The sequence below is a fragment of the Echinops telfairi genome, unplaced genomic scaffold, assembly GCF_000313985.2.
Source record: "Echinops telfairi isolate 266 unplaced genomic scaffold, ASM31398v2 ScPeMD7_7468;HRSCAF=8506_0, whole genome shotgun sequence".
Lineage (NCBI taxonomy): Eukaryota > Metazoa > Chordata > Mammalia > Afrosoricida > Tenrecidae > Echinops > Echinops telfairi.
The window spans coordinates 54,727,286-54,745,745 of record NW_022111369.1 but is presented as its reverse complement, the minus strand read 5'-3'; the positions used below and the strand labels follow the sequence as shown (position 1 = coordinate 54,745,745).

The following is an 18,460-nucleotide window of genomic DNA, read 5'->3' as shown; positions in this document are numbered from 1 at the left end:
AACAAAATTGTGCGCTTGAACTCTAAGACGACGAAGGACCAGTGAAGAGTTGGGGAGTTATTTGGACTGTCTTGGGGCTCCGGTCAGTGAATTTCAATGGGAGATTTGGGAATGAGGAGGGTCACTGTGAAATCTGTGCCCCGGGTTCTGACTGACCAGGAAAATGTGTGCTGAGGTAGTTGTTGTGCCAACCTGGCTGATAAACACACGTGGGGTTAATTGGAGGGCGGAGGGATAAATGGCTTGGTGAGCCCCGCCTTTCGAGTTCTCGGGTCTCTTGCTTTGTGGTGGTCAGACCAGGGTGCATCTGCTTTAGCAGTTCCCTGCTTCAGCTAGCAAGGCTGACTTCCTGCAAGACATCCCTGAGGAGAAGCCACATGGACCTACCCTGATGCAGCCCTGGGTGCTGGAGCAGCCGTGTAGAGACCCCTGCCAGTGCTGAGATGCTTACACATTCACTGACTCAGCTTTCCTCCTGCAGGTCAGCATCATAGTGTGTGTTTTGTGAGATGGAGGAGGACTTTGTGGATTTGGTGTCGGACATATGAGTTAATGTTGGACTTGTGGGCTTGGGCAGCACTGGATTGGGATGTTTTCTTTATATAAAACTCTCTCTAATACACGAGTTTCTGTGGATTTGTTTCTCTAAAGTACCCAGACTATCACAAGTGTCAAGTGGAAACATGCCATGCTTTGAAAGAACAGCTCCAAAGCCACCCAGACTTTTTTTTCCAAGGTCATGGTACTGGTGACAAGACATAGTCCTATTCTTGGGACCTCCAAAGCAAACATCAATCAAGTCCATCGAAGACACCATTGTCACCTCACCCAAAAGAGCTCGTCGAGTGAAATCAAAGGTCAAACTGATGCCCATTTAGTGGGCATGCATGCAGACCCTACCATGATGCACCCAACCATGAGGACAGGTGGCCACGTGGAAGAATGCGTGAACAGAGAGAGCTACAGGGCTCGCCCAACCAGAGCCAAGCGGACCCCCTCCCTGGAAGTGGTGTGGCGGAGAGTGGCACTGACCCTACAGGTTGGGAAGAGGGCCAGCATGGCACACCCACACAGGGGCAGGCTGGGAGGGAAGAAGAGAGAGCGCCAGACTGGACCCCACGCTGGCACACCAGGCCCTGAGGAGGATGATATCCCCATGGGGAGCTAATGGGACACAGAAGGGACTGGGCAACTGACAATAGCCTGTGTCACGCTGTCCCTTACTGGAGCAGACTGAGACAAGGACATTTCTGGGGTCACATGGTGGGGCGGCAGTGTGGTCTGAACCCCCCAAAGCAGAGCGAACCAAGAGGGGAGCACACCAGATCAGCAGCTGGAGCAAGGAAGAGCTAGGAAGCCCTTGGGGAGCCCCCAAGGGGGCAGCTCTGGGACAGTCTTGAAGGCCAGTGAACAGACCCAGGAGTTTTGTCTATCCAGGAAGAAAAAGAATGTTTGGAAACTGATTGTGGTAGCAATTGTACAATTCTGCTGGACTGATTGAACTGTGGAATGGTATCATATATGTATTAACTTCCAATTAATAATAAATTAAAAAGAAGTAGAAATAAAATGTGTAGTTAGTCAAGTAAAAAAATCATATTGGTAATATGTACCCTTGATTGGGGATGAATATAGCACGGTGTCTCTTGAGATGTCCCTCCCTAAAATGCACAACTCTAGTCTGGTCATAAGCCAAAGATCCAATTCCAATAGAGGTGCTTTTACAAAATACTTGAGCCGTACTCTGTACCACTGTCAAAGTCGTCAGAAACCAGGGTAGTCTGAGAAACTCACACCCGAGAGAAATCTAAGGCAGTGGCCCTCAACCTTCCTAATGCCGTCACCCTTTCATATAGTTCCTCATGTTGTGGTGAACCCCCCGACCATAACATTATTTTTGTTGCTACTTCATCATTGTCATTTGGCTACTGTTATGAATCGGGCGACCCCTGTGAAAGGGTCATTCGACTCCCCAAAGGGGTCGTGACCCCGAAAATGGCTGCTCTAAGGTGACACGACCAGTAAATGGTACGTGGCATCCAGGCTAGGATGCGAGAACACAGACATTAGAAGGTAAAACCCTAAGGCGATCAGAATACACAACTGACGTTGCTCAATAATAATCACCATTGGTTTGCTTGTTCTCAAATGTTCCATAATCACGTGAACTACTTAACATTTGGGAAGATGGGTCGAGGGGGTTATGAGAACTCTCTGTATATATTTTCAATTCTTCTACCAATCAGAAATGTTGAGAAATGCAATGTCTTTTTAAAAATTTTCTTCAGGAATGTAAATACATAGAAGAAAAGTTTAAGGATACATTAAACGGATATTAGTTTCATGGTAACTTCTTACTGGATCTGTGTGAATCGCTTTTATGGAAGAAAGAGTCATATTAAAGTTTTTAGAGCTTAGAAAATGGCAAACATACAGATAAAAAAAAAACACCATGAAAATTAGGGGTTCTATCAACTGGACACGATAGGCTAAGGGTGAAGGTAGAGCCCAACCTATCGATAAGGTCACAGCCTGATGACCCCTCCTTGGGGGTGTGGCCCTTTGTTTAGGCCTCTCTCCTGCTGCAGCAGCTGGGACTTACATCTGGTTCCTGGATCTTCTATTGCGTCACCTGCTGACGCCAGGAGCTGTCAGTGGACTTCCGACGGTAAACTCATTTGACCAACTTCAGATTCATTCACCTCTGCAGCCTCCAGCCTGTGCCCACCATCGCCTCTGCTTTGTCATCCTACGTCCTGTTCATCAGCTTCCCCAAGTCAGAAGCCTGGCGTGAACTGGACGGGACTGAACCTTCTACAAGGTTGTAAGCCATTTCTCAACATAAATCTTTCTATAGACATCTCCCCCTGGGCCACCAAGTTACCATGCAGCCTGAGCTTTCCATCATGAACTGGAGTCATGTGACCTACAGAATCATGAGGTTGGACATGCACACCAGCACTCCATCATTTAATAGAAGTGGCATCTGCAAGACTGGGCTCGAACAAGACCTGAAGGTACAAGCAAGCTGCATGAAGAAGTGGCCCAATGCGTTTGATCTCCACTCCTGTCACAGGACCATCTTTCTCCCAGGCTGCACCTATGGCCTCACGGGGAGTTCCTTGTGATCAGTTGAGTGAGGAACCAAAAACCTGTGCTTGGTTTACCGATGGTTGTACATGATATGCAGGTTTCACTTGAAGGTAGACAGCAGCAGCACTACAGGCCCCTTTCTGGGACCTCCCTGAAGGACCATGGTGAAGGGAAATCCTCCCCATGGGCAGAACTTCGAGCCGTACACCTGGTTGTTCAGCATGCTTGGAAGCAGAAATGACCAAATGAATGACTAAACTGATTCATGGGTTATGGACAATGGCTTGGCGGATGCTCAGGGACCTGTATTATGATTGGAAAATCAGGTAAAAGGAGATATGGGACAGTGGTATGTGGATAGACCTCTCTCAATAGATCAAAAAAGTGAAGATATTTGCGTCGCATGTGAATGCTCATCAAAGGGTTACCTCCTCTGCAGAAGACATTAATGATCACCTGGACAGGATGACACCTTCTGTGGAAACCAGCCATCCTCATTCCCAAACCACCCCAACCTGGCCCAATGGATGCATGACCCAAGTGGCCATAGTGGCGGGCAGGGGTGGAGGTTATGCACCCCCGCTCTCCCTCCACCTTCTGGTGGGCAGCCATGGGAAGACTGGAGCTCTGGGAGTCTCTCTCTGCCTTATCTTCCTGCGAAGCGCCACACCCAGAGTTGGGGGAGCCACTTGGAGGCCCACACCAGCGCTGATGCTCTCACTGCCATTGAATACACAAGACTTTTCACCGACTGGCCTGTGACCTTCCTGCAGTCGGCATCATTGCATGTGCTGCATGAATCTGAAGGGGAATTTATGGACTAGTATTGGACATATAGGCAAATATCAAACTGATGAACTTGATCTGGATTGGGATGTTTTCCCAATGTGCAATTGCTCTTTGATAGACGCTCTCGTGTGTGTGTCTGTATGTCCCTGGATTTGTTTCTGTAATCAACCTGGGTTCATACGCATGGGGTGAGCAACGTAGACTACCATTCACCAAAGCTGACTTGGCTTCTGCCAGCAGCCAAGAATATCAGGTCTAAGACATGGGAGCACTCCTCGGGGAAGATCAGCCAGCAACCTGGTGACCGGTTGACTACATTGGACCTTCATTGAAAACGACAGTGTTTTATTCTTACTGGAATTGACACTCCGGATAGATTTACTTTCCCTGCATGCAATGCTTTTGCCAAGACCACAATCTGTGAGATTACCGAATCTCATCCACCTACACCAGCGGTTCTCAGCCTGTGGGTTGTGACCCCTTTGGGGGGTTGAACTACCCTTTCACAGGGGTCACCCAATCCATAACAGTAGCCAAATTAGTTATGAAGTAGCAACAAAAACAATGGTTGTGGGTCACAACATGAGGAAATGCATTAGGGTGGCGGCATGAGGAAGGTTGAGAACCACTGACCTACACGGATCACCTCAGATCCCACACAGCATCATCAGATCAAGGGACTGGCTGCACAGTAAATGAAGTGCAGCAATGGGCCCATGTTCACGGAATCCACTGGTCTCCACTGGTCTTACCTTGTTCCTCGTTGTCCTGAAACAGATACCGATAGAATGATGGAATTGACTTCTAAGGACAATGATGGTGCCAGTTTGGGGGTGCCTTGCACCGTTGGGGGCACTGTTCTCCAGGAGGCTGTAAATGCTCTGAACCAGCACAGAACAGATGGAATCCACTAGCCAGGGTTCACGGGGCCAGGAGCTGATTGGTGGGAACGGGAGTGGCAGCACTCAGTATGACTGGTAGTGCCCCACTCACCACGTGTTTGCTTCCTGCCCCTGCAGCCTCTGCTCTCTGGGTCTGGAGGTCTTAGTTCCGTGGGGAGGAATACTCGCACCAGGAGACACAGCACGGATCCCACTAAACTGGAAGTTCAGAAAGCCTCCTGGCCACTTGGGACTCCTCGTGCCTCTGGAGCAACAGGCAGAGAAAGGAGTTACTATGTAAGAGTGATGTGATTACCAAGGGGACTAATACTGCATAATGGTGGTAAAGAACGTGTGTAGCATCCAGATTTCTCAGGTCGTCTCTTAGCACTACTATCTCCTGAGATTCAAGTCAATGGTAAAGCACAGCACCCCAATTCTGACTGCCAACAGCCCAGGCTCTTTAGGAATAAAGGTTTGGGTCCCTCCACCAGGCAAAGAACCGTGGCCAGCTGAGGTACTTGCTGAGGTGATAGGAATACAGAATGGGTAGTGGATGAAGGTAGCTGTAAAAACCAGCCATGGCAGAAACAAGGACTGCCGTTGTTAGGAGTAATTCCTATTTGTAGATGTACACCAAATACTTATGTTTTGCATTTTAGGTTGTATACATTAGTGTACTGTGTTGGCCCAAGTATGATTTCATTATTGTCTTTGTATGATTATGTACAGTTAAAGATTTGTATACAAGGGTCAGGTTGACACAGGTGCCCAACTCTGACAGTCAGGGATTCCTCAGTAAGGTTGGAGTGTGGGCGGTGCCCAACTGATCCATCAGGTCAAACCCTGATGACACCTCCTTGGGGTGTGGCCTTTTGCATGAGACCATGTAGTCAAATCTGCTTTGGCCCTTCGCCTTCTGCTGGAGTTGGCTCTCCCGTCTACTTCCTCTATCTCCAGTTATGTCACCTGCAAATCCGAGGTAAGCCATCAATGGACTGCCAATGGTGGATTCGCTCAGCTGACTTCAGATTCATTTACCTCTGCACCCTGTGGCCCCTGCTTCATCATCCTGCTTCCTGTTCATCAACTTCCGAGTCAGGAGAACCAGTCTGACTTGAACCAGACAGGACTTACCTATTTCTATAACGGCATAAGCCCTGTCTCTACATACATCTCAATCCTTATACAAACACAGACAAGCATCATTGCCTTTGCTTCTCTAGCGAACCACATTGAACACAAACACCTCAGGCTGTGTATCAGCAGAAAAGTTTAATTCTTTTAATGACAATACGATTAAACCACCCCCCAGGCCATCACATCCAGACGTAAACCAAAGTAAGCCACTTATAGCATGAGATCGATATTAAGGTACAAGACATCCAATTGGGGGGGGTGGGGGTGATGCTTGGCCATCTGAAGCGTGCACCCGACAGTGCTTGAATCAGCAGTGGCATTGTGCTGCTGTGCGGGTGTGGCTGAGGGGAAGTGCGCTTCTACAGAACGGAAAAGGACAACAGCTGCTTGACAAGGACGGAAGCAATTTCGACTGCAGGGAGGGGTACGCATTTTCACGCCGACAGTGAGAGGGCATTAGGCTGCCTTGCAGAGGGCCACAGCCGAGAAGCGGACCTCCCCTTGCTCACGCTCAGTGAATTCTCTGCAGACCTTGGCAGCATCCTGGAGGGAGGAACATCATTAATATCTCAATAGCACCAATTCAAAGGCAGGCTTCAAAGGGAACATGGCTCTCAGGCCATTTGTGCATAAAACATCACCTGGGTCATGTCTAACTCTTCCAATAGCCTTGACCCAAAGGGGCAGGCCAAGTTCAGAAGTTCTGCCTCTGTTCTTCACTCTGACTCCCTGGTGCCAATCCCTCCACCCTCGCCTCTCCAGGCCTACCTGTCTCTCAATGTTCCTATTCCCATCTACCTCTGGTGAGCCCACGGACCCGCTGTGACTGCTGTCAGGTAGGGTAGGAGAACACTAGAGGAAGCGAGCCCTCCTTCCCCCCACAGGGCTTGAGGGAAGCAGCAGCCACCAGTGGGGACGACAGGGACACACTCAAGGAATTGCTTTTCAGCAGTTGAATCCTTTCGTAATTCTACCAAACGGAGACGACTTTCTCCCCATCCTGTACCTGGCTTGGCAAGGTAATGCTTCACGCTTAACTTCAAATCCCCGCCAGATGGAAGACTGTTTCCGGCCCGCCCGTGGGGGGGTCACGAGAACAGTTCTAACTCAGATATGTCCACGGTAGAGACCCAGTTCTACTAGGTCAACGTTTGACAAGTTGGCTTTAAAGTTTAAAACGGGTTCACCCTGATTCATTCCAGTTTGACAGTGCCTCTAGCCCAGATACACTAAATCAGAATCCACATTTTTAACAAGATCACCAGGGAGTTGGGATATGTTCAAATGGAGATTCCCATTCAGTGTACTTAAGAGGGAAAAGTCAATTTCTCAGCAGGAGGCTGACCCAGAACAAACTGGTTTGGAACCCTAGTTTAAAGTCAATACCTGCCCTTCAGGTACAGACAATGAGATTGATTGATGATGATGTTTGCCCAACTTTTTTTTTTTAAGAGGCTAGACTAAGTTAAAAGTCCAGCAATGTTTGACAGTGCTTTGTTTTTGTAAATCTTTATTACCTATCTTCTTGAATTAAGCTATCTTATGCTATCCATCTAGACCACTATCTAATAAGATTTAGATGTTTATGGCAGATTTAACATGTACTACTATTGCTAAGGTTATAAAGGTTGATAGCAGAAAATTGATCCCAATGTTAGTTATTAAACTCTAGGACTTAAATGTCTTGAGATTATATGTATCAATTGGGCTGGTCTACTAGCAAGAGAAGAATGTGGCATGAGGATTGGTGGAAGGCTAATTAACAACCTACGATGTAGTGGGACAACCTGGCTTGCTCTAGGGAGGACCTGAAGTACTTGCTGATGAAGACCAAGAATAGACGTCTTCAATATGGATGACGACTCAACTGAAGGAAAACTAAAATCCTCACAACTGGTGGTGAAGGATTTCGTCTGGCTGGGATCCACAATCATTGCTCATGGAAGCAGCAGTCAAGAGATCCAAAGACAAGCTGCACGGGGTAAGGCTGCTGCACAAGACCTCCTTCAAAGTGTTGAAAATAAAAGCAAGGGGGTTACTTTGAGCACTGAGCTGCGCTTGATCCAAGCCATGGCCATCTTCAGTGGCTTCACGTGCACGTGACCGGTGGAGACTGGAGAAGGAAGATGGAAGAGCTGATGCCTTTGAATGACGGCGCTGGCAAAGGCGAGAGACCGCCCCATGGGCTACCAGACAAGCACGTCTGTCTTGGAAGGAGGAGTCAGAACGCTCCGTAGAAGCAAGGGTGGCAAGTCCTTGTCTCATGTACTTTGGGCATGTTGTCAAGAGACAGTCCCTGGAGAAGGACATTATGCCTGGCAAAACTGAGGGGCAGCAAAAAAAAAAAAAGAAGGCCTTTGACAAGATAGAGAGAGTGGCTGTAACAATGGGCTCAGACAGAACAATTAGGGGAGAGTGTAGGAGCACGCTTCGTTCTGTTGGGTACAAGGTCGCTAAGGGTCAGAGCCAAGTCAAGGGCACCTAACGACGACAATTAGAGGAGACGAGAGAACAAAGCCTTTCCGCTTGAGTGGCACAGATTTGATCCACTAGCGGCCCTCTGGTTAATAGGCCCACGGTGTTCTGCAGAAACCTTGTCCTATGCAGTGACTAACAGCACAGACTAAGTTTGAGCCATTTGCTGTACTATGTACGTCATCAATTGTGGGCGCTCCGCCTAATGTCTCCTGCAACTCAGTTTCTTTGTGCTGCCTGATCATGAGAAGGGGCTCTACAATAGATACACGTCACTAGGAATGTTGTCTAATTCCAAACCAAAACCCACGTGTCCATTCTAATCAGAGACAGAAAAACGAGGGCCCCAATCTGCATATTGTGGGGCCTAGCTTTATTGGAACACAGCCATGCCCTTTCATTTATGCACTGTCTCCACTGCTTTGGAGTTACAATGGGCTGGGGAATGTTAACAGCAGTACGTGCAACTCAATGTCCCACAAAGCACAAAATAAAAACTATCTGGCTCTTCAAGAAAAAGTTGGCCCATTTCTGGTCTAGCACAAACCAAGGGCTGAAAGACTGGCTATTTCAATTACAAATGAAATAGGTATTATTTCTACAGCATTTCTGCATATTACCTCATTAAGGAATTTTCTATTAGAAGAGCAAAATGACGGGACTCATTTCTATCATAAAAAGGCCAAAATACTCATCCACCATACCAGCCTTAGTCTACAACTAAAAGGGGCACCATGCTCAATAAAATAGAGGGTCGGTGAGAAAGAAGGAAGGAAGACCCTGAACAAGATGGCAGTACTTGTGAGGATGGTCAAGGCGAGGCAGTGTTCATCCTGCATGCCTGGGGGTGCTCGGGAGGAGGGGTGGACTGCAGGACACTCCCACTGCCTTCCAGTACAGCGCTCATCACCACCCCATCAGAACTGGGTCCCAACACGTAAAATCAACTCCTTCTCGACTTGGCCAAAATGATTTATATAGACGTACCAAAAAAAGTTTAGATGGTCACTTGTACAGAAGTATGACACAGGGACCCTGGATGCTGGCTGTTTTATATCTGTTACCCACCCTCCCACCACCACCCTACCCGGCCCCCCACCACCACCACCACCCCCACCCCGTAGGGAAAACTACTGAAGGGAGCTGCCTAACCTGAAACCCTTGTGCACAATCTAAGAGACAGGGCCACATCCAGCAGTCAGAGTGGGGTGCCAGGCAGGCTCAGTGGGCTGTGGCTGAGTGTTCTGTGGCTGGGATGTAACCTGACAACGGGACAATGGCCTCCTGAATCCCACAAGGAAGTAAAGCACCAGCTTCTAGCTCGTTCTAACTGTGACTTGGAGGCAGCACGCAATACAGATTAGATTAGTCAAGATCCTGACCGGAAGGACCACTGGTTGGTGCTGCTCATCCCAGGAGCCAGTTTTTTACAGTAGACAATTTGGCTAAACTGCGGTCCCCGAGGAACAAGATGGATGGCAGAGATTACCTGCAGCAGGGAGTCCTCTGAACTGGAGCCGTGGTTCACGGGAAAAGGCATTCGTCCATCTGCAACAGAGAGACCAGCCGTCAGGGTTCCCTGCAAATTCAACGTTCTCAGCACACGGCCGGACGGTTTGCTTGCCAGTCTCAGGGGAAGTGTTAAGCTCTTACGAACATCAGTCATGTCCACCAAGGGATGACTGGTTAGAATGCTCAGTGCTCCTGGCTCTCCTTCCCAGACAGTCCTAGTCCACAGGAGAGGCAAACCAGCAACCCTGACACAGGCGGCTGAGCCCCACCCTCTAAGATAAGGGCGATAGAGGTCGTACGCTGTCCAGTCAGGACAGGGGCAGTCAGAGAAGGCACCCTGAGAGTTCACATGCCCCTCTCGGCAACTATGACCAACCCTGAGTCTCCGTGGCCCTGTCTGCCGAGACAGGGTCTGTAGTAGCTTCTCAATGACTTGAGACGAGGCAGCCGTGAGTCTTTCCCTAGTCACACAAAGGGGGCCGAAGCTTCCTGGATGCATCATCTTCCTAACTGCTAACACCCAAACTCCTTTACCCCGGGCAGGACCATCCATGGCCAAGCATCAAGAGTGTTCTGTGGCTGAGCAGGATGCTGCCAGAGACCAATGACTGGGTGGGCCAAGGGAAGGGAGCTGTAGCGAGAAAGCAGCAGGCACCCAACAGGTGCCAACCTTCTTCACTTGTGACTGCAGGCCTTCCGTCTGCAACCTCAGGGGCCTGTGGGGGCCGTTCTGGGCACAAGTGATGGATTCCGCCTGTAAGGGATCTTTGCAACCCATTAGGGAAGTCTGTCTGCAGGAAGCATTATTCCCTGGTAAAGAGTGAGCAACCTGACCACAGACACTGGGAAGGGAAGACGAGCTGCTTCTCCGGGGCTGAAGAATTTGTGCTAACGACGGTCAGATCATCAGATCGACGTTTGGGTGGTCCCAACAGCCATGGGACCGTCAGCAGTGTCACTGAGCTGCACCGGTGGAAATCACTGAAGCGGTGTTGAAACACAAATCCATGCCCACCCCCAGCATAAAATTAATGCCTGGCCGTATTGAAAGACATCATTAAGAATGACACTAGGAGCCAAAACTAGGATGAGATACCAGAAATCCGGCCGAACCTACCAAGTTCATAGAGGTGGCCCTCCACGTTGTTGAACAGGATGAAGTGGAAGTTCACTTTGTCATCTACCTAGAGAGAGAAGGAAATGGGTTTCTCGTTACCTCAGCGCGGTGTCAGTGGGGCTCATGAAAAATTGGCCGTCATCATTCAAGGGCAGGATGACTGAACCAACTAGCTTTCTCAGTTGAAACCATTAGGACTCGTTACTTGTGGATGTGCTACAGACCAGTGGCTGTGCGAGCTCACCATGCCGGGGGCCACCCTTGGAGACACAGCCACTGTTGCACGCTCTTCTGCTCTTTCGGGACGAGGGATCTAAAACTTGGGGAGGGTACGCATCTCACTAAGGTCAAGGCCAGAACATGGCCGACAGCTGCAGGTTTAAGGCTGCCGAATGAACAGGAGCCCTTGTGGCGCAAAGAGTTGGGAGCCCTGGGCTGCTAACTGAAAGGCGGGTGGCTCAGCCCCACCTAGAAGCTCTGCTTCTGGGAGAGGAGAGACCCAGAGCTGTTTCCTCCGATCCAGCTGAGCACACACCACAGGGCAGCTCAGGCCTGAGTTCCTGTGGGTTGGAATCCACTCAGTGGCACACAACAGCAGCAACTGAAATCTCATTTAACAAGGGACTTGTTAAATTAAAATCAAATCGATTAGCAATTGCCAGTCTTTGTCAGTACCCATGACTCTCCCTCCCAACACGGTGGGTAAGAAGTGTTCCAGTTGGTCACTGCAGAAAACCCACTGGGCCCTGGTGGCAGAGTGGTCGCACAATAGGCTGTGATCCACAAGGTCATCTGTTCGAAACCAGCTGCTGCTCTAGTTCCAGTCTCAGGAACAGAAACAGGTTTGCCCTGTGCTAGAACGTCCCTAGAGTCAGCACACCTCAAAAGCGGCGAGAGACGTGTATCATTTGCTAAGAAGCCATGGGGCACAGTGGGTTCCCTGCTGGGCTAGGACCTGAAAATCCATCAGTTTGGAAACTGCCAGCACAGCCTCAGGAAGAGGATGAGACCATCTACGCTCCTCAAGATTGAGCCTTGGAAACCCCCAGGGGCCATGCTACCCTGTCCTGTAGAGTGGCTGGGTGTGGGCATCCACCTGATGGCAGCGAGTTCGTTGTGTTTGGGTTTGGGGCATGTCAACTGACAGCTCCAGCTCTCAAGAGCCATTGAAAGGAACTGGTCCAAGCACCACGTGGATGGCATTTTCTAGCATCAAGAGGCCTTGGGTGATGGAGTACCCTTGGCTGGGTCCCCTGAAGAGGCCCATGCATGTCCTCCAGTACAAATGGAGGTGGCTGGGCTGTGACCAGTGTGCCCACTTACCCGGCACTGACCTTCCTGTGCCACGGCATCGTGGGCCGCCTGGATGGCCTGCAAAAGAAGAGAACATAGGCAGCACAAAACTGGGCAGGGCGGGGTGGGGGTGGGGGTGGGGGTAGGAGGGTGGGGTGTCCAACAGGGCTCTGCCATGCCCCATGCCTACCTCGTTCTTTTCAAAGCACTTTGCTCTGTCTTCCGGGGACATTTTCTCTGTCTCAGAAAGAAACTGCTTCAGAACAGACCCATTCTCTTAAAAAAAAAAATTTATATTAACAGGGTACCTATTGGTACAGCTACCATCAGGCAAACAGGGTCACGTCTATCGTTGACTTGGGCAAAGTGCGCAACGGCTCATGCCGACCCGTCTCAATCCGTAATACAGCCTCCCAGGAAGTGGGCACACGTCCCCTCCCTCCCTGACTAGCTGCCGTCCACTCAGCCCCAGGGGCCCTTCCAGCCCTCCAGTACCAAGCTCTCCCGTGCCTCTGTCCCCTGCCACCCTCAACTTTATCTGCCTGGCCGCTTCCCACTGGTCCCCCAAGTCCAGCTCATCACTGCCTCCCAGCCTGAAGCCGTTTGTAACCCCTCCCTCGGGTACACTGTCTACGGCTCTGCGTACAGCACCGGCACAAAGGTTGCACACACGAAGGCCTGCTGTACTCGTGACTCCAGGATCCCTCCTCCCGAACAGCGCTCCGCTCAGGACAGTTTTGTTTCAGAGGAGCAAGGTCAACCCGTCACACAATTATCCACAGACACGAGGCGACAGATGTCCAATCACAATGTCAACAGGCAAATAGCCCAGTCTAGAAACAACCAACGGCTGGCAACCAACGGGTTTTTGTGTGCCGTGTAAATACACCTGTGCTGACGCACAGGGACCCTGTAGCGCCGTGAAGACCTGCCCCTGTGGGTCTCGGACTGTACACGTTTAGAGGAGCAGGAAGCCTCATCTTTCTCCCCTGGAGCAGCTCGCGGGTTTGACCAGCTGACCAATGCATAGCACAGTCAGGCTCTTCTACACAGCTACATCACGAAGACTTTCTATCTTAAAAGACCTTAATGCGAACTTCCAGCTCTAAAGATTTTTCTTTTAAATAAGCCGCTAGGGGACAATCACCCAAAATGTCCACTTCATGTGAGGACGATGCTATGCCTCAGATTGTCACCGATGCCAGCACTGCCATGGTGACGGAAAGGGTACTGCACTCCCTGGGGTCACACCAAGGTGGCAGTACTCCAAGCCAAGCCGGAAGCCTTAGTCGCGGAGAACTGGAGAGAGAACAAGCCGGCATTTTGAACCGGCTGCGCTGGTGATCCGGACCGTCTGCCGGACCAGCCACTTGATTGCAAGAGTAGAACCGGGGCCACACCGACCTTGTCAAAAGACAAACAGATGCACGGAGCGAGTATGGGAGTTACTCAGTTCTCACCACTGCCGCTCACGGTCTGAGCCCAGAAGATGGCCAAATACGGTGCCGTTTTGGAACATAAAGTTTGACTGGGACACAGCCCCGCCCATTTGTTTAAATCCTGCCTGTGGCTTCCTTTGCTATAACAGAGACCGTGTGGGAATCCGGCACAGAGCATTTACTCTCTAGCCTTCTGTGTGAGTCTGCCGAGCTCTAGGCTTCAATGACACCCAACGGCCACGTCGTTGGAACGCATCAGTGCTGAACCGCCCCCAGGCCTAGGCCATCCAGGGCTGAAGTCCTTCACCTGGTTTGGCTCACAGCTGGCTCTTCTAGGGTTTCCACCTGCTCCCGTAGCGAGCTGCAAGCACCACCACAGCCCGTGTCCAACTGCCTAGAGCTGTGCCAGTTCCCCTCTTGCTTATGTAGTGTCTGACTCGCAGCGGCCCTACACGGCAGACCAGACCTGTCCCTGTGGGTTTCTGAGGCGGTAACTCTTTCCGGGAGCAGGCGCGCTGGATTGGTGGGTTTGGGCTGCTGGCATGGTGGTGATTAGCAGCCCAAGCCATGCCTAGCCCACCAGGGCTCTTGTGGCTGAGATAAAGACCCACAGATATCTTACGGCTCACTGTCACCTCTAACGCTTCATGCAAGGGCCCTGGTGCCGCAGGACTTGTGCGCTGGGCTGCTAACCGCAAGCTCAGCAACTCAAACCTAACAGCTCTTCCAAGGGAGAAGATGAAGCTTTCTACCCCTGTAGAGTGGCAGTCTCAGAACCCCCGCCCCACAGCATCACGATGGGTCGGCAGTGACTCAGTGGCAGTCAGTGAGGGAATGCTTCATGTTTAAGAGTTAAATGGGGAAAACGGAAGATTCACAATAACTGGCCCTGGTGTCCTTGCTGTCCACCCCTCTATACTGCCTGCACACTGGAGGAGCCTATCCCGGGGGCAGTACAAAATCTCACTCACTCACTCACTCACTCGTCCACACCAGGCAGACAATGCCAAACCAAGCTTCTGGGCAATGTCTCCGTCCCGAAAAAGAAAGAGCAGTAAAATTTCACCCACTGGTTTGTGTGTCCAGAAACTAGTCTAGTTTGAGGCTGTTGGGAAGGATGGAGTCGATTCTGGATCACAGCACCCCCATGTGGCAGCCCTGAACTGCAGATCGCCACACCTTTCTCCCGCAGAGCCCCCAGGCTGCACTTAACCAGCGTGCTACCAGGAGGGTTCCTTATAGAAGCCACAGCCACGGCTCAGTAGGTTGTTAGGCAGTGGCTTTACTTAGAACCTGGGGGGTTTGGGGAGGAAGGGCTGAGGGACCTCAACTGAAGGCAACTCGGAGGCTCACCGAAGGCCAGCTTGTCCTGATTATTGGCCACTGCGTGGATGAGTCCGATGGTGCCACACGAGTTTCCGATGGTCTGCTTCATGAAGTACACTTTGGGACTAACTTCCTGTCCCTTCAGCTCTTCGATCTGCTTTTTCCTGAAATTCTCATGCTGTGAACAGAAGAAACGGGTTTTCTGTTTCGGCGTCCAAGTGAAAAGGCAGAGAGACCTGGCAGATGGCAGCAGAGAGTTCTACCACCATACACGGAAATCCAAGTAGGATGTGTGCCTTGGTTCTAGAGCCGCCAGCCCCGGTGGCCTCCTGGCGCTAGCCCTGGGGGTTCGGCGCTTCAGACTCCACCCAGGTGCTGCAGTGCAGTCCCAAGCTTGGACGTGACCCAAGGTTTGTCTAGACACCACTGCAACCTTTCAGCTGGAGACGGACCATGAGTCAGATTCGTCTCACTTAGTCCTCCCTCCTTTGTGCCCGAGAAGCATGCCAACGGGTTCATCCTCACCGTTCTTCAAAGCTCTACTGACTGTCCAAGCACCTCACTGTCAAGTCCATTCGGACGCAGAGAGACCCTGCGTGTGGTTCTTAAATACATAAAACAAGGTCTACTTCACTGTTCTAAGGAGCAACTCAAAGAACCTGATCTCTTGGGGGAAAGTAAGGAAAGAGTAGCTCATCTAGAGCACCTTCTCATCCTCCAAAACAGAGATGAGACGCTCGCCCGGCCTTCCCAGCTTGAGGGCAGATCAGCCATGGGGGTGTGGAAGAGACTGGTAAGTCGATGGGAGTCGGTTTCTTCTGCAGGGGAACATGGTCTTAGCTGCATCGTTCACTAACCAGTTTTAGAGGCCTGGCTGGGATAACTTCTCAGGTAAAACGAAACCAAAACAGACCTCCCTGCCCTCGAGTCAATTCTGACTCGCGGTGACGCTAGGACAGGGTAGAAGTGCCCGTGAGTTTGAGACGGTAACTCCTTACGGCAGTAAGAAGCCCGGCTTTCTCCCTCGGAGCTGGCAGGTGGTTTCAATTGCTCACCTTGCAGTTAGCAGCCCAGGGTATAACCACAACACCACGAGGCTCCTTGTCAGGTTAAAAGCCAGGTGCTAGTGGGATAAACCCTGCCCCAAACCCACTGCCTTGGAAGCAATTGACTCAAAGCAACACCAAATAGGGTTTCCAAGGCTGTCAATCTTCCCAGCAACAGATAGCCTCATCATGCTCCCTCGGAGCAGTGGGTGGGTTTGAACTGCAGGCCATGAGGCTAGCTGCCAGACACTTAGACCACCTCAAGTCCAGAGCTCACCAACCTCCCATACCTGGCAAGATTCCGACAGGGCAACGTCAGACTTCCAGTGTTAAACACCGCGCATGACTGCGCATGGCAGTGAAGCTTAGGCCTGTGCTTCTGTGGCACTAGCAGAGGCACACGGGCTCTGCACAGCCTCACCATCAACTCACTGCAGCTGCAGAGTAGGAAGCCTGAGCCTCACACCCGCCAGATCCCTGAATTGGCATCCAATGACGGATCAGAATTTTCCCTTTTCCGGGGAAAATTAGGGGCTGCTGGTGGTGACAGCTTCATCCTTGATGGTTTTTTGAGCTTTGACATGAATATTTCACCGTGACTTACAATTTATGTTTTAAAAGGGGCCCATTTAGGATTCCACAATGTCCCCAAAGCCAACATCAGATGCCTTCTAAATCATTCTTGGCTTTGGGGGAAATCCATCTACATGGCAGCTTCAAAAGGTGCGTGGAAAATGAAAATCAAAGGTAATGACATCTTTCCACCGCACTTTGTGAATCCCCCTCCCCTCACCTCCACCTCCACCTCCACCCTCCACCTTTTTGTCAACTGGCTTCAGTCTGTTTTTAATTTAGCAGAACAGGTGCTCGATAAACTTGATGGGGTGAACTCGAGCTCTCTGGAACAGAGGTCAGAGATTTCTCTAACAAGAGCCGCCTGAGCCAGCTCTGGAAGGCAGAAGGCGCTACACGACTGCCCCCCAGAGGCTGTGCCTCTCAGCGCCACGCAAAACCTGCCAGTCATCATGGTTCCGGGTAAGAAAGCTGTGCTGAGACAGGCGGCAGCGCCCATGAGGCTGGAACCTGCACTAGATGACCTGGCAAGCTAATATCTGCGACTGGCAATCATTTAGCAGCTTTTGCTTTTTCTTTCTTTTTTTTTTTTTTTGCGTAAGGAAAGGTTTCAACCATAAATTTTTTTTTAAAAATCATGTCCATCGGATTATTCAAATAGCCTTCAGGGGTATTTTGAATCCACTTTCCCGCATTTATAAGGAGGTCTGGCACTTCCCACAGGGCCCAATTAATGCTGAGGCTGCATCTAGAACGCCCAGCCTTTTTAATGGTGCTTCGTACAGCTCATTCTAGGTCTGAAGCGATGCAAGTTTTTGCTAACACATTACGAGGCAGGCAATGGCATGCAAATTATAATTAGCTGGGGCCCCCTGCTATCACCACACAGCATCCTAGCTTCCTCTTTATACTTGGCGTTCAGGTTTTGAGGATCCTAACCCACGTACACTTGAGGGAAGTGGACCATCTCAAGAGAAATGAACAGATTTACTTGAGCCCACGCTAATGGCTACCTATTTCATCCCGGCTACAAGGTCAAAGAAGAAAGGGAGTAACAGGGTGGAAGGGCCTACCCAGAAGCCAGACCACCAACATGACTGCTTAAAAGAGTAGCAGTCGGGAGCCTAAAACGACATAGCGGGGGAGATAAAGGAGGCTCAGTAGAGGAAGTGGGGCGGTGGTGGGATGCGGGATGAAATCCCCCCAATCCTCCGGCACACAGCCCTAGCAGGCAGTGAAAGTGCTCAATTCGAGAAACTATGGTTGCTAGGGACTCCGGTAAATGCACACCCCTCCATTTGATGGCCAGGTGGGAGTCTGAGAATCAAACAAACCAGGAGCCCACAGGTAGGTCACCGCCCAGACGGAGAAGCAGGCAGCCCGCCATTCATGGGCGTGGGAGACTAAGTGTTCCAGGCTAAAGATCAAGGTCGAAGGGAGCTCATGAGCGGGACAAGCTCCTTCCCGCGATAACTGAGAAGATCTTCCACATTAAAGGCAGCTCGGGCAGGATGCCTAAGGATGACAGCGGTGCGCTAAGACAATCGGCGTCCCAGTGAGGAGGTACCACCAGACAGGCGCCTCCTTTCCCGGGAAGCGCGACCTCTACCCTCTGGGGAGGGGAGCCAAGTCTACACCGTCCTCCTGGCCTCGCACCGGGTCGGGAACCTGGCCGCCCCGCACCTGGGGTCCGCCCCCCATCCGCGCCCTACCTGAGCCGTGAGAGGGAAGAGCAGCAGCAGCGCGCAGGCGGGCGCGGGCACAGAGCCCAGCCCC

At 50.9% G+C, this 18,460-nt stretch overlaps 1 protein-coding gene across 1 annotated transcript; it reads right to left on the bottom strand.

Annotated features, from left to right (window-relative positions):
• Positions 1–6,019: 6,019 nt before the first annotated feature.
• Positions 6,020–18,459, bottom strand: UCHL1 (ubiquitin C-terminal hydrolase L1; the record flags this gene model as incomplete). The annotated part of the gene is made up of 7 exons (XM_004703342.2): positions 6,020–6,446; positions 9,868–9,926; positions 11,008–11,074; positions 12,331–12,378; positions 12,491–12,576; positions 15,093–15,243; positions 18,397–18,459. Coding segments are annotated over 7 exons (561 nt in total), but the record flags the coding sequence as incomplete, so codon positions are not given.
• Between the last annotated feature and the right edge of the window lies 1 nt (position 18,460).